Source organism: Conger conger, chromosome 15, assembly GCF_963514075.1.
Source record: "Conger conger chromosome 15, fConCon1.1, whole genome shotgun sequence".
Classification (NCBI taxonomy): domain Eukaryota; kingdom Metazoa; phylum Chordata; class Actinopteri; order Anguilliformes; family Congridae; genus Conger; species Conger conger.
Window position 1 is genome coordinate 17,214,395 of NC_083774.1, and position 21,681 is coordinate 17,236,075.

At 45.1% G+C, this 21,681-nt stretch overlaps 3 protein-coding genes across 3 annotated transcripts; 1 reads left to right on the top strand and 2 right to left on the bottom strand.

Moving 5' to 3' along the window:
• Nucleotides 1–68: 68 nt before the first annotated feature.
• On the bottom strand, nucleotides 69–9,601 carry fan1 (FANCD2 and FANCI associated nuclease 1). The gene is made up of 14 exons (XM_061222222.1): nucleotides 9,455–9,601; nucleotides 7,541–9,210; nucleotides 6,765–6,905; nucleotides 6,275–6,476; nucleotides 5,950–6,183; nucleotides 5,421–5,552; nucleotides 4,113–4,221; nucleotides 3,771–3,890; nucleotides 3,004–3,168; nucleotides 2,723–2,897; nucleotides 2,122–2,225; nucleotides 1,432–1,626; nucleotides 883–1,011; nucleotides 69–482 (listed from the first exon to the last, which is right to left on the bottom strand). The coding sequence occupies exons 2-14, from the start codon at nucleotides 9,117–9,119 to the stop codon at nucleotides 345–347; spliced, it is 3,423 nt and encodes a 1,140-aa protein (XP_061078206.1). The 5' UTR covers nucleotides 9,120–9,210; nucleotides 9,455–9,601; the 3' UTR covers nucleotides 69–344.
• A 1,097-nt stretch (nucleotides 9,602–10,698) lies between these two features.
• mphosph10 (M-phase phosphoprotein 10 (U3 small nucleolar ribonucleoprotein)) lies at nucleotides 10,699–16,545 on the bottom strand. The gene is made up of 11 exons (XM_061222781.1): nucleotides 16,406–16,545; nucleotides 15,095–15,782; nucleotides 14,804–14,985; nucleotides 14,244–14,430; nucleotides 13,854–13,995; nucleotides 13,618–13,685; nucleotides 13,380–13,517; nucleotides 12,778–12,888; nucleotides 12,441–12,548; nucleotides 11,923–12,153; nucleotides 10,699–10,942 (listed from the first exon to the last, which is right to left on the bottom strand). Exons 1-11 carry the CDS (start codon nucleotides 16,489–16,491, stop codon nucleotides 10,793–10,795), a joined length of 2,091 nt encoding a protein of 696 aa, XP_061078765.1. The 5' UTR covers nucleotides 16,492–16,545; the 3' UTR covers nucleotides 10,699–10,792.
• Nucleotides 16,540–19,500, top strand: mcee (methylmalonyl CoA epimerase). The gene is made up of 3 exons (XM_061222783.1): nucleotides 16,540–16,958; nucleotides 17,590–17,936; nucleotides 18,234–19,500. The coding sequence occupies exons 1-3, from the start codon at nucleotides 16,931–16,933 to the stop codon at nucleotides 18,384–18,386; spliced, it is 528 nt and encodes a 175-aa protein (XP_061078767.1). The 5' UTR covers nucleotides 16,540–16,930; the 3' UTR covers nucleotides 18,387–19,500.
• Nucleotides 19,501–21,681: the final 2,181 nt, after the last annotated feature.

Genomic DNA, 21,681 nt, shown 5'->3' on the forward strand with positions numbered 1-21,681 from the left:
GGAGTTTTGGATTTCTCTAACAAGGAATGTGTGTTGTTAAAATAATGGTACTTTAATAGAGGTCCATGTATGAATAAGCGTTAAGTTTTTATTTCACAACATACATACAGTTTGACATAGGGGTATTTCCTGAGAGCAATTTAAATACATAATTTGACCCACTTGTCAGTTTGTAGTGTTAAATTTCATTTCAGTCAAAGTGCATGGTTTTTTAAACTCCTTGTCAAAGGTTAATCGCAAACCTAGTCAAGAGGAAAGGGGCTCAGTTTAGCAGAGAGGGTGTGGCCAGCCATTACTGAGCACTGATTGGTGCTTCTCTGAGAATGCGAGGGCTGTCCTGCGTCTCAGTCCAGACGCTCCCCCCGGGCGCCAATGTCGGTCACGTGACACACCTCCACATCCGCCCCCAGCGCCCGCAGCACGTCCAGCCAGATCTGCTGCTTCTGAGACAGCCTGTCGTTCGGCCCCTTCACCTCCACCAGCTGAGAACCAGCAGGTAGGGAGGGTTACTGTCACAATATCAGTGCGTTTCTGTCACACACACATCTCACAGGGTTACTGTCACAATATCAGTGCGTTTCTGTCACACACACATCTCACAGGTCTACTGTCACACACACATCTCACAGGGTGACTGTCACACACACCTCACATCTCACAGGTCTACTGTCACACACACATCTCACAGGGAGGGTTACGGTCAGGATCCTGGGGCAGGGCTACTGTCACAGAAATCTCACAGGGTTCCTGACACGCAGTATCTTCAATATCGACCTGTTGTTAAGAATCTAAAAATAAAACTCCCTTTAAGTAGAAAAGACAATACACCATAAACTACGACCTTTAGGTTCGGGAAATGATTCCCTGCTGACTGGGCCTGACCTTGTAGGCCTTGCTGCTGGAGCTCCAGACCACCAGGTCAGGCAGTCCCGCACGGCAGTGCCGGTAGTCTTCAGCCATGCGCTGCACCAATCCCGCCAGGAACGCCCCGCCAAGACACGACGCCAGACTCTGCTCGAGCGGAGAACATGCTTCAGCCTACACACTTCTTCATGAAGGTATGTGTCCTGCTCCTCTGCCTCTACGTCTAACTGCCTTACAGACCACAATTTACCACCTCGCACACTGCAGACCTAGTACTACACAGACCAGGCCCTGTTCTACAAAGCAGGAAAGTTATAACTTGGATAACTGCGCGGAGTAAAACCTGGAAATACTCTTTTTTTACTTCAATCCATGTTCCAGATTAAGAGGGGCTGGGTTTTTTAATCCAGCTAACTCGGAAATCCTGCTTTGTGGAACAGGCCCCAAACTGCTGCAGATTACTGATTCCAGATCTGCCTGCTCTGGGTTCACATAGACAGGATAGAGTTCTCTCTCGGGCAGGTTAGCTGATCCTAGATCAGTGTGCGTGGGTTATCGCTGGGTTACCTGGGCCTGCTGCAGGGAGGAGAAGCGCTCCCAGCTGACCAGCGCACACAGCCTGCCCTCCTGGGAGCTCCAGGTCTCCGCCATCAGCGCGTGCAGCGTCTCCTCGGAGGCCTCCCTCAGCACCTCCACCCGCGCCTCCATCGCCTCCCGCCGGTTTCCATAGAAACAGTCCGTGTTGAGGTCCAGAGGGCACGTCTGTCCGTAACCAACAGGAGGCATTGCAGGTAATGGCTTTACGGATGTTCAAACGTGCTCAACTCCTAAATCTCTAATGTAGTTTCAGTGGGTAGCTCCGTAATATAATAAATGTATATTCCTAAGAGGTTATATGCGCACTGGCAGCCAGGCTAATAAACATTTAAAGACCTGAGTGCAAGTGCTGTCCTCACTGGAATATACAGGTAATAACCTTACTCACTGCCAAAGAATGTAACATCGCAGTTCAATAGGGGAGTTACAATATTTGTAAGTGCAAAAACCTTCAGGACATTTTTACTTTATTTATTCCACAGTTTGGAAAGGGGGCCGCATTCATTGGAGGCTGATGTCACTCAATTCAAACATAACCAAACACTGTTGAGCACTCTGCAAATCCCAAACACTTTCACAACCTTGAGTTTCCACCAATCATAAACCAAGCGTGTCAGAGTTCACGGAGCCTTGGGGCCCCGTGTTCGTGCATTTTCATACCTGGTATGGATTTCGGAAGACGTCCGGAATACCCTCCATGAAAATGATATCCCACAACAAGAGGCCAAACAGAGTGGAAAACGTTGAGCCTTCACCGTGAATCCCTAGGGACAACAGGTTTGCTTGTTTAAAAAGCAATTTACCCTTCAGATTAACTGTCACTGTGCAAATGTTGACCACTCCGTGTTCATTTCTATACACTTTCAGACAAATAGGCATTTTAAATGGTTCCCTAGACATAATACTTCTGCAGGTTCCGGAAAGGTTTTATAGAAATGTGTATTTTACCCAATATTCATTATTCAATATGATAAACATTATAGAAGCATGTTTAGTCTAGCCCTATTAGGGCTCTGGCAGAGTACTCCATGTCTAAACAAGCATTCCAAGCTATTTACAAGCAATTATTTCAAATATGTATTTTTCCCCCGTTTTTGTGCATGTACAGTATATGAATCTCATTAGTGGTACAAATAAATTTACGGCCTGAACATTCTACTGAGCTTGATGTACAGCTGGTATGTAAGGAGTGTCCATGTACTCTGATCAGAAACCCTGCTACCGAGAGCCCGTTCATAAAATAACATCAATAGCGGTGTACCTTGGTCGAACCCGAGCCGGCGGTAGTGAGCCAGTGCCAGCTCCTCCACAGAGCACAGGACCGTGGCCTTGCCGTCTCCTTCGCCCGCGTCCCCTCCATCCTCATCGGCTGTCATGAGGAAGACCGACTTTCCCATCCCTCCGGCGTGCGGGAACAGCTTCCCCCGGATGGTCACCTGCCCAGAGACACGCAGCGCTAAAACCTTGAGCTCAGCAGACCGTCTGGTCTTAGTGAAGCCTGGCTTTCCCTCGGCTGCCAGGGAAGTGATGTCGGAGACTCACGTGGAGGACGTCCTGCACCTCCACCACAGGCAGGTCCCTCAGGAGCAGTCTGTACTTCCTGCAGCTGGGCGACTCCCTCATCCTCACCGCGCGCTGGTACAGGGACAGCCGGTGACCCGTCCGCACCAGTGGGTCCGACAGGCCCTCCCGAATGGCGCTGATGGCCTAAACAGGTAAGAACAGCTTTAAAGGTCTCCGTTTAGTACTGTAAAGTACTCTATTCTGGATAGTACAGATATCCCTGCCCAAGCACAACAGAAACTATTTTCTGTTGTGAAAAATACATATTTGAAATACTTGCTGTTTAGACACGGAGTACTCTGGAAGACCCCTGATAGGGCTAAACTAAACATGCTTCTATAATGTTTATCATATTGAAAGGATAATATTCTGAATATTTATATAAAACCTTTCAGGAACCTGCATAAGTATTGTGCCTAGGGAACCATTTGACATTTTTCTAACCATAATTGCTGGTATATCGTGAGACTCACTATGTTACACAACTTTTGGTCACATTACTGTTTGTCAAGTGGAACATCTGCTAGTCCTTTAAGACAGGTAAAGGTTTAAAGTTTTAATCTATTAGCTTTACCATAACAGTGTTTTAAAATCTCTTCAAAGGGGGATAGTCTTTATGTAAGAATCCTTTCCATAAATAATTTCTGTTTCACAAATCAAACGTGTTGCCTCAGTCACAGTGTCATTGCTCGTTTGGCAGTGTATCTGGCTCCTGTATTTGACCGTTAGTGCTCCTGCTGCAGTACCTGATCAGTGCGCTTTAGATGCTGCTGCAGGTTGAGTGCCAGCCTGTCCCACCAGCGCCCCCTGCTGTCAGGACAGAACGTGGACTGGGCCAGCAGTGACTGAAGCTCCAGCACGGCTTCCTGTAGGACCAGTCAAATCACAGAGCCCCACAGAGGTGAGATATTTCAGTCAGGGGAAAAATGGTCGTATTACACATTACATCCAAATCACAAGTCATCAACCGATGCGCACACTCTGGTTTTCAATTGAACAGGAGGCTGTGGAATCGGGCTGCTTAGACATTGGGATGACCCTGATGTGTAGTAGTGTTAGTGTGTGTGCACTGTGTGAACTGTGTGTACCTCGTAGCGGCGCAGTCTCTGCAGGATCTCCACCCCACGGGACAGCAGGCGGGTGTAGGCCCAGCCTGTGGTGAAGCATCGCAGGAACACGGGCAGCTCCTCCTGGTGCCTGAGGAAACACACACACACCGACTCACTCAGACCAGCTCTCTTCACAGCAACACACTGATGAACACACTCTCATTCCCTTCAGAACAACACACACGTATCAACTCACTCACAGACCAGCTCCCTTCACAACAACACAATGATGAACACACTCTCATTCCCTTCAGAACAACACACTGGTCTACACACGAGTACCCACTCATTCCCTTCAGAACGACACACTGGTGTACACACAAGTACACACTCATTCTCTTCAGAACACACTGGTGTACTCACAAGTACACACTCTTATTCCCTTCAGAACAACTCAGACATACAGACATGTAGCAACACACTGAGACACATAGTACAGATGCCCATATGATTAGGCTGAACAAACAAACAAATGACTACATTTGGGGGATATTACTGACTGATTTTGTTCCATTTCAGTTGTATCCACTACACATCCAGGTCTAATATGTAAAAGACAACATCAATTTCCACTGGATGGGCACCTATGACAATGCATAACCGATCAAAGCACTCATTCATCACAACTGCAATATCTGTCCTTAACAGTGGTGTGTGTGCATATCAGTCAGTCTGCTTTTTAATGGTAATGATGTTCAAGGACCAGTGGGCTTGAACCACAGTAGGGCTGAAACAATTCATCAAGAGATCAAATCAATTACACACAATAATGAACAGAATTTTGATATGGCAAACAAAAGGTATAATTTACGATAATCGTTTCCCTAATGCATCCATCAATCAATGAAAGAGTGGTGCAGAGTGCTTTGGGGACTGGTATTGCGCAGATGTTAGATATGGATATTTTGCTGTAAGATTGAATCTGACAGAATTATGATCGCAAAATAAACATAAAAAAAAACTGGAAGGGTTGTTACAGGATTGTTCAGATTCTTCATTATGTCAATAAATTGTTCTGTGTCATTTCAAAAGGATGAATGTTATTATACAGTAAATAATTTTATTTTTTTAATGATGCGTAATCAGTAAAAAATATTCGATAGACCCAGCCCTACAGTGCCTTCTGTATTACAGTATGTACTAGCCTGCTGTGAACTGGTTACTCTCAGTGACCCTTCAGATAATGTCTGCCAGAGGGGACAATGAAGTAAAATAAAATGTAGCATTATGTGTCACAGTACGTGTTGAGTTCAGATCGAGTATTTACGGTTAAATCATGCTCCTCACCTGAGGCTGCAGCTGTGCTGCTGCTCCTGCCAGACCTGCTTCGCTGAGCTGTAGAGCTGCAGAGCCTCCTCCCAGCTGCCCCCCTGCATGGCCAACATCACCTCCTGCAGGGCGTGCATGGCGGCCTCGTACCTACAAACGCCACGCAAACACCACGCAAACACCACTTTCAGTGACCGAACACAAACCCCTGCAAGCCATGGAGGCCTCATACCTACAAACGCCATGCAAACACTGCTTTCAGTGACTGAACACAAGCCCAACAACCCTGCAAGCCATGGAGGCCTCATACCTACAAACGCCACTCAAACACAGCTTTCACACAAGCCCAACACTTCCTCTGCACTTCAACCACATGTGAATTATTTGAATACAAATACCAATTTGTCCCAAAAATGTTTGAGCTCATTGTATATCTGATCCCATTTAAGACATGAGCCAGTTACAGGCCTTGCAGTCCATATGGTGTACTGGTACGAAGAGAGATGCAGGTGTGTGGGCCGCCATCTTAACGTCAGCCCCCCCTCACCTGATGAGGTCGTCTCGGTCCTGGAACACCCTGTCCATGCGCTGGACAGTGTAGGCAGGGAAGGCCAGCCGGCCCGAGTTGACCAGCAGGATGGTGTAGAGCTGATTCTGCCCGCCGGCTCCCGCCTCCTCTTCCTCCAGGGAGTCGGTGAGGGAGAAGAGGAGGAGCATGCGGGAGAAGACCGCTCGAGGGTCGCGGCACACCCGCACGCAGGCCCCCGCCAGGGTCCTCGCCCTGCGGGAACGAGTACAGAGCCACGGGTTCAGCACGCTCTTCACAGCGAGGACCGCAGGGAGTCACACCTCCGCCCTCTCCTCCTCCTCACCTCTTTAAGATGGCCGCCCCGGCGCCCGTCTGCCCGGGGAGCAGGGCGAAGAAGGAGCGCTGTCGGCCCAGCCGGAGGAGCTCCGTCACCAGCTGCTGTTTCTGGGCGCCGGGGGCCCCCAGGTGGAAGGTCTTGGCCAGGTCCCTCAGCTCTGGAGCAGGAAGCAACTCCAGGACCTCCTCCAGGTCCTGAAGGTCACTCTCTGGAACGTCGGGTAAAAGAGTTTATTATATTAAAGGCTGAAGTGTGTGTGTGTGTGTGTATGTGTGTATAGACAGCTCAACCACTGACCTTTTGGGGGCTCTGTACAATATAACATTTGGGCCTGTACCCCTGTACTTTCTTGGACAGGAGAGGGCCCCTAAAAGCCATTTCTCCACCCCTTTTGTGCGTTTCTCCATATGGGCCCCTCTGTCTTTGGGCCTCTCTGTCTTTGCTGTGTGAGACATACACCTTTCCGCTCAATAACTCTCCTCTCCCCCACACTCACCTCTCTGCAGAAACCCACAGCTGGCCAGCTCCTGGATCACAGGGGTGAGGTCTGAGCCAATCTCTGAGTAATCCAGCTTGCTCACCCGAAGCCAGTGCAGTTTCCTCTGGAAGAGCCGAACGTAGAGCATCTGCCCGGCAGCTGCACCAACACAACCACGGGTGAGGGGCAGTCAGACAGTCATAACCATGAGACTGCGGACGAGGGGCCAATCAGACAGTTATAACCATGAGACTGCGGACGAGGGGCCAATCAGACAGTTATAACCATGAGACAGGGAGACTGGTCATGGGAAAGTGTGACATCATGATACGTCAATGAGTGGAGCCATCACAGTGTTTTGCTATGGTGTACAAAGTCTTTTGACCATAAGCCACTGATTAATGGCACATGGCACCATCCATTTGGTTGGTGAAGCCACAATTACTATGTCTATTTAAGCAATTTTATTGCAATTTTATTTGTAAAGTGCTTTTTACAGAAAGCAGTCATAAAGATGCTTCACAGTAGCAGCATACACCAATCCTAAACCCCCAAAATAGCAAGGAAATGAAGTAGAAATTCCTCACACTGTGGTGAAAAAAAACTCAGCATATTCAGATAGACAAAATCAGCAAATTATTGGAGTCATCACTGTACTTTGTCTTACTTCGGACGCCTACATGCCTTAAAGTGTGCATATGAAACCAGCCTGTTAAGTATAACAGTGATGGGGTCCTGATGGTTTTGAGGACAGTGTTGGAGAGTAAAGCCGTGGCTGTAGCAGCTCTGTGTACCTGACAGCTGCTGGAACGCGTGGATGATGGCCAGGTCCTCCTGGTTGAGGAGCAGCCGGTCGTCCTCGTTCTCCAGCACCCCCTCCAGCACGGTCCGGAAGTTACGCAGGTAGTAGGGCAGCCTTCCCGGCTCCGGCCCCCGCCCTCCCTCTGCGAGTGGGGCATGGCGCTCGGTGACCTCCCTCTCCTCCGAACCGCCGTGAGGAGCCGGATTAGCTTCAGCATCACTGGGCTTCAGCTCGGGACTCTCCGCCCTTATTCCTGTGCTTGTACAGGGACCTGCAGTTCCTACACTGTCCGGAGAGAGACCTGCAGTTCCTACACTGTCCGGAGAGAGACCTGCAGTTCCTACACTGTCCGGAGAGAGACCTGCAGTTCCTACACTGTCCGGAGAGAGACCTGCAGTTCCTACACTGTCCGGAGGGAGACCTGCAGTTCCTACACTGTCCGGAGGGAGACCTGCAGTTCCTACACTGTCCGGAGGGGGACCTGCAGTTTCTACACTGTCCGGAGGGGGACCTGCAGTTTCTACACTGTCCGGAGGGGGACCTGCAGTTTCTACACTGTCCGGAGGGGGACCTGCAGTTCCTATATTGTCCGGAGGGGGACCTGCAGTTCCTATACTGTCCGGAGGTAGCTGAAGGCCCTCTGAGGAGAGGGCAGCTTTCTTTTTTAGGTTTCGTCTCTCTGGCTCCTCACTCACCCTTTTATTCTTGATTCTGGCAGCAGCTGGGAGAGCTGGTTTAGGAGGACCTGTCCTGAATCCTTCCTTGTTTTTACTTTTGCTTAGTCGGGATGCGATAGAAGACTGCACTGACACAGCCGCCACTGAAAGAGGAGACTTGGACGTTGATTCTTTTTGATCCAAGTCCTCTCCGCTCCCTGTTTGGGGAATGTCCGCAGAAAAAGCAGCTGTCCTTCGAGTGGTCACATCACTTGCTGGTTCAGTGTCACCTTTGGGACACCTTTGTGTGTCATCAGAGAACTGAACACAGTAGTTCTCCTTCTGGGAGCTGCTTAGCTCCACACTGCCCCCTGTTTGTTCAGGGTCATGTGCAGCACTAGTTCTCTGTTGGCACGATCTATCCTCACAATCTGTGAACTTCAGCCTCTTTCTGGACAGTTTTGAGGCCAGGCTCCCTAGGTCTATATTCTTTACAAGCTTCGTTTCACTATGTCTGGACTCCTGTGGGTCTTGTTGCAACAACCCATGCTTTTTAAAATAAGGGCTGGTGGCTGAAGGTTTTTTCTCCTCGGGGCATGATGCACTGTCCAGATTTGGGGTACCATTAGTTGGAGGGGAGGAGATAACGTCATTGCCCGAAGACAAACCGGCATCCTTGGGGTCATTCCCGAGAAAATTTTGGCACTGTGAGTCGATGTGCTCGTTTATCTTGAAACGGGGTACCATCTCACCGCACAACGGACAAGCCAGCTTGGCTGGAGGCGCATTGTTGAAAAAGGCAGCGATAGACTTCGTTCCGCTATTGGCTCTGCCATCTCCCCTCCTCTTGGTCAACGATAATGTCCGCCGCGGCTTCTTTCCCCTGGCAGCCGGAGATGAGCGTCTCTCAGCCATGAGATGGACCTTCCAGGCTTATTGTCTTGATTTAATAACCTTTCACTGAAATCGATATCCCATGTTGAGTGCGTTGTTGCGGGACAGCCACCTAAACGAGTGAACATAAAATAAACGGCATGGGATTAAATGGACATTCTGGACGTAGGTAGTATCATACGTAGTTAGTCAATAATACACTGGGGAAAAGACGAATACTGATCACGACAACAAATAAAACACAGGTTACTTGATAGCATACTAGCTAGCGATTAGCAATCTTGACATAGCTGAGCTAACTTTCCAACGAGCAGTGACAGCAGTATTTTTGCAGACTCATCTACTATTGCCCTTACCTTGGTGAACCTGGCGTGGGGCGAAACAAGTGTCCGTATTATTTGTTGTAACTGTTAACTTTACATAACTGTTATCCTTTCCTTGAATGGAGATAAATACTTTGCGCGCTTTAAGGCAGCAGTAATCAACCGGGCGAATAACTACTAGGCTAAAGAAATCGATTCTACATCGAGCAGCGTGTTTGATTGTTTCAGCATAGCTCTGACATGGGACACTCTAGTTGTCACTGCGTACATACGTAAACATTTAGAAGATGCATTCTGCGAGTTGATCCTTCATAACATAAACGATTTTATATATATTTTAATATTTTATCCGGTTGAATTTGTTTTGTCTACGTTGAGAGCAAGCACATTTCTTCCCAGTAGAGGGCAATCCTTGCATTTCAATGGAGAAAGCCGGTATTGTTTAATTTCTTTGAAACAAGCCCAGGCTTATATTTTGTGGGGGTTTTTTAAATGAAAGGGGTCGTATCTCAGTTAAAGATTGCAGTGTAATTCACCGTAACTTTGCAAAAAAATAATAATATATGCAAAACATTTTTTTCACTGTATTTTATTTGTCATATAAAACAGGTGAAGGTGCAGATGTCTCATTATCCAACCTCCATAATACAGTATGATTTATGCATTTATGACAGTGCCACTACAGTCAATTCAGGATTGGTGCACCTGTTGTAAAATGTGCAGTTCAATTCTTCTGAATGGGCGGCATCACTCCTCGATTATACTAGCAGCTGGCAAGGGCTTATTGGGCATTCCTCATTACTGCCTTTTATCTGTGACTGATCATTGGTTCACAGATATGTTTGATAGTGTGGACTGAAGTGATTGTCGAATATAAGGCAGTATAATCTTTCATTATTTCCAAAAAATCTTTTACAAGTAGATAAGGAAAACATTCCTCACTTGCTCCACATGGTTGATAATGTGTATACTATGCTTCTTAGTATTTTGATGTAGAGACAGCTGTCCTTTGTGGCAAAGTCAGAGCCAAAATAATGTTCTTGGCCTCAAAAGATCACTGTTTTATTTGGAGCGAAGTGAGTGAGCAGCTCATCGACTGAACTGACACATTGTATTTTCCAGATGGATTACCGCGACTGTATATTATGTGCATTGTAACAACCAATCTTGTTCATTTACATATTTGTGGCTTGTCCACAGCTACACAACATGTCAGCAGCCAATGAAAAACTGCAAATAAAGGCTTATCAGTAATAATGCACATCATGAACCAGAAATCTGAACGGACTCATTTTATTGAAAATAACAACTACAGGCACATACAGGTAAATACAGCATTTAAAAAGTCTGTACAAATGATATATTTCAATGTTATAATTTCAGTTTGATGGCAGAGACTTCTTTCCGTTTCTTCTTCTTGGCACTCTGGTCCTTGGCTCCTTTGATGTGACTCTTTACCTGGTCTTGTAGCTGTGTGAAGAAGGCCTGGGAGGAGCGGAGGGCCTTGTCCTTCCCTTCATCCTGTTTCAGGGGAAGAGACATCGTGTGAGCCGCACACCCAGGCACGCCAACCTCCCCGCGTTTTCACGGAGGCTGACCGCAATCACTGCACTCTCTCATCAAGTGCACTGCACTACTACAGGGTGGGTGTTAAGCTGTGTAAGACTGTGTACCGAGAGAACCGCTGCAAGTGTTGGTGTGCAAATTAAAACTAATTTCAAGGCAATTCATGGACCCAATATTATATATCAAATATTATGAATTAGAATCTAAATAAATCAGTGGAATTCAATGTTGTGGCAGTAGGTTATACAGCAGAAAGCATGCACCATAAAATGGGGAGATGTTACAGCATAGTTCTAGAGAAAGGATGTCTCCCACAATGACCACACCACTCTGATTAATGGTCTCCAATAAAGTCAAGGGATCAGAACTGGGATCTGTGCCTTCTAAAGATCATCCCATTTGGCAGAATTTGAACAGTACTGCTTTCTCCAAACCATACAGATATTACCCCTGCCGTAGTACAAAACAACAATTTCTTTCCCGAGATCCAATCTCCTGCCTGCGCAGTTCCTCAGGTTTAAGTGACAAGAGCTGTCGGAGGAGATGCACTACCGATACCTATCTTCTAGTTTACACAAACAAGTGTGAAGCACATCTTCCTACTATATCTTTGTAGTAGACACCATCCTTCTGAGACAACTTAAAGGTAAAATACACCTACAAGGTTCAAGATGACTCAATTCACACAAACGGTGGCATTTCAAGTTCGGAAGAAGCCATCCGTTTCTTTACCGTTTTTCTTTGGTGGCACAGATACCCCTGGCTCTGTTTAACCTCACAAGTAAATGGCTGCCAAATAACGCATGATACTGAAAATAAGTTGAAATGTTCCAAATAACTTTGTGAAAGTTCAGATACAAGGAGAAAGTGTATGGATCCGTATGCCCTATCAGTTTGGTGAAGGTCTTAACCGTCCAAATGAAACCGAGCCATACCTTCAGTACCACAGCCTTTCCTCCTTTGGTGACCTTCTTAAGGTTCTCTGCCATCTCGGCTTTCGTGGCCCTCTTGTTCTCTCCCGCTTTGCTGGCCTCTCGCAGTCTCTGCCTCCTCTCCTTCTCCTGGAGCTTTGCACGTTTCACCAGCTTCTTCTTGCGCCTTTCACGCTTTTTGTCGGTGGCCGTCTTCTCTGTGTCTCCCAGGATGCCACCGGCCCGGTTCTTCTCCTGAGAGAGGGAGAGAGGCAGGAGGAGAGAGGAATTACTACATCCGTACCACCAGAGAAGCGCCTATTCCCGTTTAATGTCTCGTTCCCATTTAATGTCTCATCACATTTAACGAGTCCTCCGAGAGGCAGGGGACCGTTCTCTACCGGGCTTTTACAGCGATCGCTGACATCAGGAGAAGTCAAACTGCTTTATTGTCATTGACTTGGGTTCGGAGCAGATGAAAGTCAGCAGGGACAGCTGGTGCAGGACCCGAGGGGGGTCTAGGCTCAGGGGGTGGGACTCACCTTGATCTCCTCTGGGGCCAGCAGAGTGCCACTGCTGGCGCTGACTGGAGCCACCTCCTCCATGGTGATGGACGGCAGATTGGAGACGACCTTCACTTCAGGCACCGGCTGAATGACACAGAGCAGGAGAGAAGTGTTACTGAGGTTTGGCTCATGGTCAGTATTACGGATCTCTTCAGGACAACATCTTTTCACAATTAGATAACCTACATATCCCAAGTCCCATAGTCCTGTGCTTTCACCTTTTCACACTTCTGCCCAAATAATGGCTCATATGGAGGCATTGCCTAAATGACACAGTAATGAACGCTAGCCCAGGAAAGGCAGACAAACTTACAGGTTTGGGTGTGAACTGGAAGTTTGAAAGTGCATCCAGTTTGAGGAAAAGAGAATCCATGAGCTTCTGAATCTCCACGTGGGCAGGGTTTTCCTCCTCTTCTGTCTTTTGCTGAAATATTTGAATACAATAAAAATGTTAAAAGAAACAATTAACAACAGCCTTGAAGCCTAGTGCTCCATCTCTGGTGCTTGATTGTGCTGTAGCTGGGAGGTGTTGGGCTGAATGCACACCTGCATAATTTAGTTGCAGAATTCAGTTGGCATACAGACAGCCATGGGGCAGACTTTCCAGTCGCTGATTCTGAACAGTTGTGCAATTGGCTGTGAACAGTCAAGGTGAGCTTGGCTTTCTAAAGGACTCGTTTCGAATTTTATAGTCATGCTGTCACACTGGGTACACAGAATCCAGCTGATTCATGGCTGACACCAGAGGGGAAACTACATTTCTATAAAAGTTCTGTAAAAAGTTTTGCTAAAACTACTAGAGCACAGCCAGACTGACAAGGTGAGTCATGTGTCACTGTATGGGCTAAATTATGAATTAGAAGAATGCAATTGCAGCGAAATAGTGCTGGTATTGGACTTTAACTGTGACTTTACCTGCGTCTGTTTGAGGTACTCCTGTTCATACACCTCCGCCAGACTCAGTTTGCTCTTCTCGTGGTCCAGGGTCAGCCTCTTCTTGTACTCAAACGCCTCCTCTTTAGGCTTCTCCTTACGCACCACGTCATCCCATGCCTCCAAAAAACAGCAAGACACAGACTGAGCATTCAGGCACTTCAAAGGCAGCATATGTGCCAGACCTCCCCTTTCATTTGCTCCACAATGAGAGACTGACCTGGTCCCGGATTCTCTGTTTGATAATGTCTTCCAGTGCTAATGTGGTCTCTTCTGTTACAGCAGGGGCTAAGGAGGACAATGAAGCAAACGGATAATTAAAATGGCTACATTCACAACAACTCCTACGCTGCACATCCACCGCTACCAGGAACGGAGTGGTTCCAATCACCCATGTCACAATATTCAACAAGGCAAGTAGCAGCAGCCGCCAAGATGTCAGCAGGGAGGACCCACCCATCCTAGAGGCCTGGTCGAACAAAACGTCCTCCGCCAACAGGCTGTTCTCTGGACGCGTCTGCCCGGAAACCTCCCCCTTCAGTTGCCACGGTTTCTCCCCTAGAGCCGCCTTTTCTAGTTGCTGGATCTTCTCAGCCATCTGTGCATTCCAGACAGACGCAGAACGAGGCAGTCGAGAGAATTTACACCTCAAAATCAGTTGTTACAGTGCATTTATCTAGCATCTTTGAGGATTTTGTGATTACAAGATGACACCCACTTTAAATTAATACAATGCTGGCTGAAGCCAATGACAGCCCTTATAATGCACTCCTTTTTATTATGAGGTAACGATTGCATAAAACAGCCATTGTCGTATTAGTACCCCCGTGAGCTGCTGCTGAATACCTTTTCCTGTCTTTTCTCAAAGCCGGACTTGGTCTCTGGTATCTCTGAGCGCTTTCCACCAAGGATCTCCTCCATGTCCTCCCCATCGCTGTCATCAGACAGGTCAAAGGTCACCTTCTTCATGGTTCCCTTGGCTTTAGGGCTCTCCTCATCCCCCTCATCCCCTTCATCCCCTTCATCATCTTCCCTATGAAGGCGAACAAAGTCACAACAGATCAACATAATCAATTTGTGTTAAACTTGAAATGACACTCCTAATGCATAGTGGTTTACGTCAGTCCAGATCTTTGGTTAGTGCACCACAAACATGTTGTTTCCTCACAGTGAGCATAGCATGCAAAACCTGGACTGGCTCAAACTGTTCTGCATTGGGCTGTTCCTCTCACTGTACTTTTTCATATTGGTGGTCTGTGACAGAAGCCTACAGCTAAGTTGGTGTAATTGCACATTAAATCTGGACAAAATGATTTTAGGGTAATGCCTTTTACTTTTGAAATAACTTAAATTTAGTATCCTCTATACACAAAGTACAACATACATCAAATAAGATAAACCCTTACAGCTCATCTTCATCCAGAACCCCCTCATCTTCCTCCTCTTCATCATCTGGCATCCCAGCTTCACTCGCCCCATCTTCTTCAGACCCCAAATCTTCATCCTCTTCAGGGTCCCTCTGGACCAACCCTCCTTCCACTGGATCAAAGAAATCTTTGTACTTCAAGTTTCTGGAACTCTTCTGTGACTGAAATGAAAAGCAGTTTGACAAAAAGGGGTGGAAACATTGAACTACTATAAAATGAGATGTATTCAGTGGTCGCAAATATACTAGTTTTAATTGAAACGAGCCACACCTTTATCTTTTTCTGTTTTTTTGATGTCAGCTCTTCCTCCAGGTCCAGCTCATCATCCTCGCCTGATGGCAAGTCCTGGAAGTAGTCAACCTCACTGTCGCCAGCATCGTCCTTCTCCTCCCTCTTCTCCACCTCCTCCAGGAAGGCCTCCATCTCGGAGAGCTTGAAGAACCGGTCGTCCACCTCTGATTCGGGGCCGGCCTGCCTCTGAGCTTTGAGCTTGGTCAGCTTCTGCTGCTTGGTCCGCTTCTCCAGGTCATCCACATCAAAGTCCACATCCGAGTCTTCGTCTGTGAATTCCTCTGCAGCCTCCTTTGAAGATTTTGAGGGCCTGGATTCCTTTGAGGGCCTGGATTCTTCCTCATCCTCCACATCTTCCTCACTTGTTTCTTCCTGTTCATCATCTACTTTGTTTTTATTTCCAGTCTCTTCCTCTTCCTCCTCCTCCTCATCCTCCTTCAGACATATTTTCTTATCTGTGACTGCTTGTTTCACAGTAGCGTTTAAGCGCTCCAACACTGCAGTATTCTGAAGCTCCAGCTCCTGCCAGATCTGCTCATCATCAAAGTTCTCAACAACTAGCTTTTCCAGAGGGCTTCCAACGGTACCCTTTGGCTCAAGTGCCTTGCGGAAATCATACAGCGTCTTTGTGAGGGCGGTGAAATCCGACGCCAGTCCATTCTGGAGGCTAGCATTTAGAAAACAGAAATAGGTTTAAAGTTTGTGCCACAATAATCTTAATGGCAATGGCACCTGTATAGCATTGCAACAGTAATGCAACATGAGGCATGTGATAAATGTGGTATACAATCTTTTTTATGCACTGACAATAAACACTCGTTCTCAGAAATTAATCAATCATGCTGACAAATACTTTCATCTTCATGAATTTGTCTTAGGGTACAATTAAGATGTGTGGGACACATACAATTAAATAATTTCACTAGTGCGTAGTGGAAAAAGTTTGGAACCCCCGGTTACTATTAGTGAAAGGATATATACCGGTTAATCGATCAATGCAATGCAGTGGCTAGTATGAATCTACACGAGTAGATGGCGAATACCACTCATGCAGCATAGAAGCCACATATTGGACAGTGTTTACAGTACATCTACATGTAAAGTATGTATATAGCAACGTCATTAACTACTGCGAGATGATAAAGCCTTTATTTTCCAAGACATCACACGCACAAACCTTAGCAACAGCTCTGATCAGCTAGCTAGTTAGCTCCCTACCCATCTACAGTGATGTTTCAGCTAGCATGTAACCATATGGCAAAATTAATGTTTAATACATTTTAGTCTTACCTAAGAAATTTATCTGGGTGTGCCGTGTCATTATTTAAAATCTTTAGACAACTTTCAAGCGTGTTCCTCGGGTCCCCGTCAGCCATGGCTTCTTGCACATGGGAACAAATGTGCGACTCGAAAACATGCCCCCGAGGAAACAGAAGTACGATTCTAGAGTAATTCGGTTGGAACTTCGTCTCAAAATATAGTCGTTCCGGTTAACACTCGCTTTTTTGATATCAGAAAATGCCGTTTTTCCTCGGTTTTTTGGGGTAAATATTTTATTTTACTGCATTACCATTACTATAAAACGAAGCTGAAATAACGTTAGTTGGCTATTATTTTGAAATGCCACTGTGTCCCAAGAATGCAATAAGAAACATAAAGCAAACAAAAATAAACAACGCACACATATTTTTATTTATGTTGAATGATCACTATTTCAGTTCATGACCCACCAGGAGCTACAATTAGAAACATTTTTTTTGTTAACGTGGCAGCTCTTCAAATAAAGTTCAGAAGTTTGAAGCAAACACAAAAAAGATGGCGGCCTCCATGTTAAAGGTTGCAGGTAATGTACTTTGAAAACGGTATGCAATTCATCTTGAAGGTATACATTCTGAAAACTTTATATGTGAGTAAACTGTCGTAGTCAAGATATCCTATGAGTTATAGAAATACTTTGCAGTTAAAAAAAAAAACTAGCGTTAGCTGTCTCGCTAATGAAAATCATTTTCAGAACAATTTTAGTTTTCTGTTCTGTTATATAATCTTGTTAGTTTATCCTGTGTCCTCGGTAGTTACTGTGATTGAGGTCAGTTTTTAAATGTCTACGATAAGCTCAATTTTTGGCCAGCTCGTCACTGTATCAGGACAGCAGTGTGCAATTCAGTCTGCTCCCTTTAGTGTTATGCACGCTAATGTACCTGGTGGTTAGCTACTACAACTGTTCACACATAAAGAGGAAACAAGTGTTTATTATGTTGTGACATCTCATTCTAACTGTCATATGAATGTCAACCTAAATTTGACTACTCAGATAAAACATGATCGTTGTTAAAACATGTTAAAACAATTCACGTAGACCTCAACAACGGTCTCTCGTATACCCATCATCATAGAGCATCAGAGCTTAGTGGCAGACATTGCAGTAGTTTACTGAACTAACGAGTCAAAATAACGCAAGCCGCACTTTCTTTCAGTTACAGGTATTTCGAAGTGTGCACGTCAAGTAGTGCCAGTGCTGAGAACATATTCAACATCGAAGGCCCTGTGTCAGGGTGTTCCCGAGACTGTGTGGAAGCTCGGTAGGCTAAATCACGTCGCTATCGCTGTACCAGACCTAGAAAAGGCTACGGCTCTGTATCGCGATGTGCTTGGTGCTCAGGTAAGCGCCACAGTGCCACTTCCCGAACACGGGGTATACACAGTCTTCGTTGAGCTGGGCAACACGAAGCTTGAACTACTGCACCCGCTGGGAGAGAAGAGTCCTATTGCTGGATTCTTGCAAAAGAATAAATCTGGAGGGATGCATCACATCTGCATCGAGGTAAATCTCTCAGCATTCTTGAATATATATGGGCTACATTTTCTTGAATATACAGAGGCAAAATATCAATTATGATACACTATCTTTCAGTGTTGTATAATTTAAGATAAAAGGTCCAGGGGGAGGGGAAGCATTTGTGCAAGCAGCCACTAAGGCTGGTCTATATAAGAAGAAGATAATCCAGATTCAAAATGCAACTGTTTCACAAAAGAACCCATGAGCTGTTCTTGTGTTAATCATCTGGTAAATACATTTTACATTCATTCATTTGAAGTGCTGTGTTTCGTGGGCATATAGGTGGATGACATCGAGGCAGCGATAGTGGATTTGAAGGCGAGGAAGATTAGGACCCTATCAGAGGAAACACGGATAGGAGCTCATGGAAAGCCAGTCATGTTCCTTCACCCGAAAGACTGTGATGGGGTTCTTGTGGAACTGGAGCAGGCTTGAACACTACTGTCTCAATAAAATTGTGTTTGATTTCCTGTGTAAATAGCATACATATTCCCATTGGTAAATCTGAATTGAAAGATAGCTGATAGATGTTCACTGTTGTAATGAAATCCTAAATGCTGATTAATAAATAATCTATTTTCCATAAGCTAAACAATTTCGTGCAATGCTATATTCCAATTCTTTGTCTGGCTGTGATTGATAGTTATGCTATCCTAGACTATGTGCTCTAAATGGGAATCTAGAAATGTAAAATGGTTTATGTGGTGATCTTTTGCTCTGTTATGTTTCTTGGGTGCAGTTACATTAATCGCAGCACATGTTTTATTATACATGAGCAACTATGGTGGACCTTTTCACGATTATGCCTGAAAGAGCTGTTACAAATTTTTTAGGGAATCTAATATTTTGTATTTTCTCGTTTGCTTTCATCTCAATTATATATAGCTATCGAATATCAATACCATGTAAGTCCTTGTGTCTATTAATTCAATTGAACAGAATATTTCTGCCAAAATTCTGCAAACTTTGAGCCAATGGGGGTAAAACCAAATGTGAACCATATTTGCAAATCAGTGCTTTATGAATCGTGCCTATTATAGGTTGGAATTATTGGAATTTTATGTAATTCTATGTTGTTCCTTTTAGATCCCTCTCTTTTGAATCAACGACTGAGCCTGAGCTCCAGTGTTATCAGATAGTTATAGCACGATGTTATCGTGTAGTGTACTTTTCAAGTGGTCCACTGTTTTTCTTTTTCTTTTTTCTTTGTGGTTAATGTAAAGAGTCCTAATCTGACTGAGATTTCAATTTCATTATCTCTTTAAATGTGATGGAAAACCTCTCGTGCCATGCTGCTCGAAGTGGCGTTGATGGGGTGGGTATAATCCAGTGCCTCAGTTGTCGGGAGGGGCAATACAGTAGAAGGTTTTATACTTTGAGTTTTTAAATCAGGATTCAAACATTTGGTCAATAAACATCTTGATACTGAGAAACTGTGAATCTGCCCTCTAAATTTGCACATGTAATGACCACTATGATTCCCCAGATCATGACTGCAAATTAGTTCTCAACTGGCTTGCCAAGAAATAAATGAAACTTTCTTCCTTAAGCTAAATAATTTCCATAAATGCTATATTCCACTTCTTTGTCCAATTATCAGCCATAAAATCCCACTATCAAATGCACCTCCCTTTTAGGCCTGAGAGACAGGCCTTTTATTCAGCCCAATGATTAGGTAATAAAATAGAAATATTACAATGAATCACAGCTGTGGCTGAAACTGAAGTAGGGCCAGTGCTGCCCCCTGGTGGGAAGCATCCCAATACCCTTCCTGGCGTCACAATGTACGCAACAAAAACAAATCAAATCAATCTGAACAGCCAATCGTTCAACCTGGACCTGCTTGTAGAACAGCCAATTCACATACTGTACATAAACATATAATATGTATTGATCCATCAATGTCAAAGACAACAAATGAACAGTTTGTGTCTGTCAGTCAGTCTAGTCTTTCTGGAAAATTTCCAAACTGGACTCTTTCATCAACATCTTATTTAGTCATCTGATCTTTCCTCGTTCAACAAGCCCCTAAAATACCCCTCTCTCTGGACCCACTGAGAATGTCACTTTACTTTCATCTTAACGGTCACATTCATTTCTTTAGTCTATCATTTATATTCTTATTGTATCCCCACATGTATGTAGCATGCCTGTATTTATGTGTTCACAAATACATAAATCCATCCATTCATTCGCAGGGGGGCTGGAGCCTATCCCAGCATACATTGGGCGAAAGGGAGGAATACACCCTGGACAGGTCGCCAGTCCATCGCAGGGCACACACCATTCATTCACACTCATACCCACGGGCAATTTAGACTCTCCAATCAGCCTAACCTGCATGTCTTTGGACTGTGGGAGGAAACTGGAGTACCTGGAGGAAACCCACGCAAACACAGGGAGAACATGCAAACTCCACACAGAGAGGCCCCGGCTGACCGGGATTCGAACCCAGGACCTCCTTGCTGTGAGACGGCAGTGCTACCCACTGCACCATCCGTGCCACCCACAAATACATAAATGCAGGGTAAAAATATGTCCGCACTTGCATATTAAACTTATAACAAATGTATAATAAATTACAATTTTATACCTAAATAATTCGCTGACCTTAAAAATGATTTTTTTGCACTTAGAACCATGAATATGGATGTGCTTTTAAAGTTATTTTCAGTTTCTTGGGTCATTTCCTCATCAGCATGGTCCTCGTGGCCTCTGCAAAGACAGCCTTAGGCGTAGGATAGTCACGTACAACATAATAAGTGTCCTCATAAACATGCGGATGTGACTGCAATAATGTGGCTTTTTATGTCCCAAAGCCCAGGTGTTCTCTGCATTGGTAGTTGAACATTCTGCTCAGAGTCTCCTATTTGTTATTGATTTCTGCACAAAAACGTCTCGCTGTTGACTTACTGCCTGAAGAAGATTTCAATTGTTGCCACAAAATTCCCTCAGTTTCAAATTAGAGTGAATGAAAAGGGATTGGAATATAAAATAGGTGTTCCGAAGGACATTTGTCATTTTCCTTTTTTCAAAAATGGCTGTCGGTTATGCATGTAATTCTGCCCGTTTGCTAGCTTTGGCCAGGTCTTCATCGTTATGCCGTAAAGCATGCTAGGTCAGTGGCTGTGTTCTTAATTTGTTCCATCAGCTGAGCAGATTCTTTTTCAAATATAAATCCCTGCTCCCCGTTCAGTCCATTAACTTGCTGGGTTTCATTTGATCTCAAGCACTTTGGGTGTTTTTTTTATTCTTCCCAATAATGGTAGTTTTGTTTATTACCAATTTTATTCCCTATTTATCTCTGGTTTGTCCCTCTAGATTTAAAGCACTGCTTTACTTATGGGCATGTGGTAGACAACCGCAGTGCACATCGGCTGCAGTTAACGTCCCAACTGAATATCTTAATGACCCTCTTTCAAACGTATGACTCATAAATACCCTGGCCATGAAGGTAATCACTTTCAGCATGGTTCATTTTGACTCTGGACTTTCCCGGATGTCTCTGTTCAGCTAATTTATTAGCCATTACTGCCTTATTACAGAGCAGCAGTATGCTGCCAAATTTAATACAGACAACATTACAGCAAATCCAGTCTACCCCTAGCATTGTCCCTCAAGATATAGGGTAGATTTAAATCATGGGTTTTGTGAGGTACCGCTGTATCCCTGTACTTCTACACAAGTAAAATATTCTGTCTTCATTTAACTCTCGCAGAGTGCATATGAG

Excerpts from the sequence above, each read along its gene's own strand:
- fan1 (XM_061222222.1), bottom strand. The coding sequence starts at position 9,119 with ATGGCTGAGAGACGCTCATCTCCGGCTGCCAGGGGAAAGAAGCCGCGG. Across the intron at positions 4,222-5,420 it reads CAGCACAGCTGCAGCCTCAG|GCACCAGGAGGAGCTGCCCG; the intron begins GTGAGGAGCATG and ends GTGTTTCCTCAG. Across the intron at positions 483-882 it reads CCAGCAGCAAGGCCTACAAG|CTGGTGGAGGTGAAGGGGCC; the intron begins GTCAGGCCCAGT and ends GCTGGTTCTCAG.
- mphosph10 (XM_061222781.1), bottom strand. The coding sequence starts at position 16,491 with ATGGCTGACGGGGACCCGAGGAACACGCTTGAAAGTTGTCTAAAGATT. Across the intron at positions 13,686-13,853 it reads CGACCAGGCCTCTAGGATGG|CCCCTGCTGTAACAGAAGAG; the intron begins GTGGGTCCTCCC and ends TGTCCTCCTTAG. Across the intron at positions 12,549-12,777 it reads TCCAGTTCACACCCAAACCT|CCGGTGCCTGAAGTGAAGGT; the intron begins GTAAGTTTGTCT and ends TGTGTCATTCAG.
- mcee (XM_061222783.1), top strand. The coding sequence starts at position 16,931 with ATGGCGGCCTCCATGTTAAAGGTTGCAG. Across the intron at positions 16,959-17,589 it reads CTCCATGTTAAAGGTTGCAG|TTACAGGTATTTCGAAGTGT; the intron begins GTAATGTACTTT and ends ACTTTCTTTCAG. Across the intron at positions 17,937-18,233 it reads TGCATCACATCTGCATCGAG|GTGGATGACATCGAGGCAGC; the intron begins GTAAATCTCTCA and ends GTGGGCATATAG.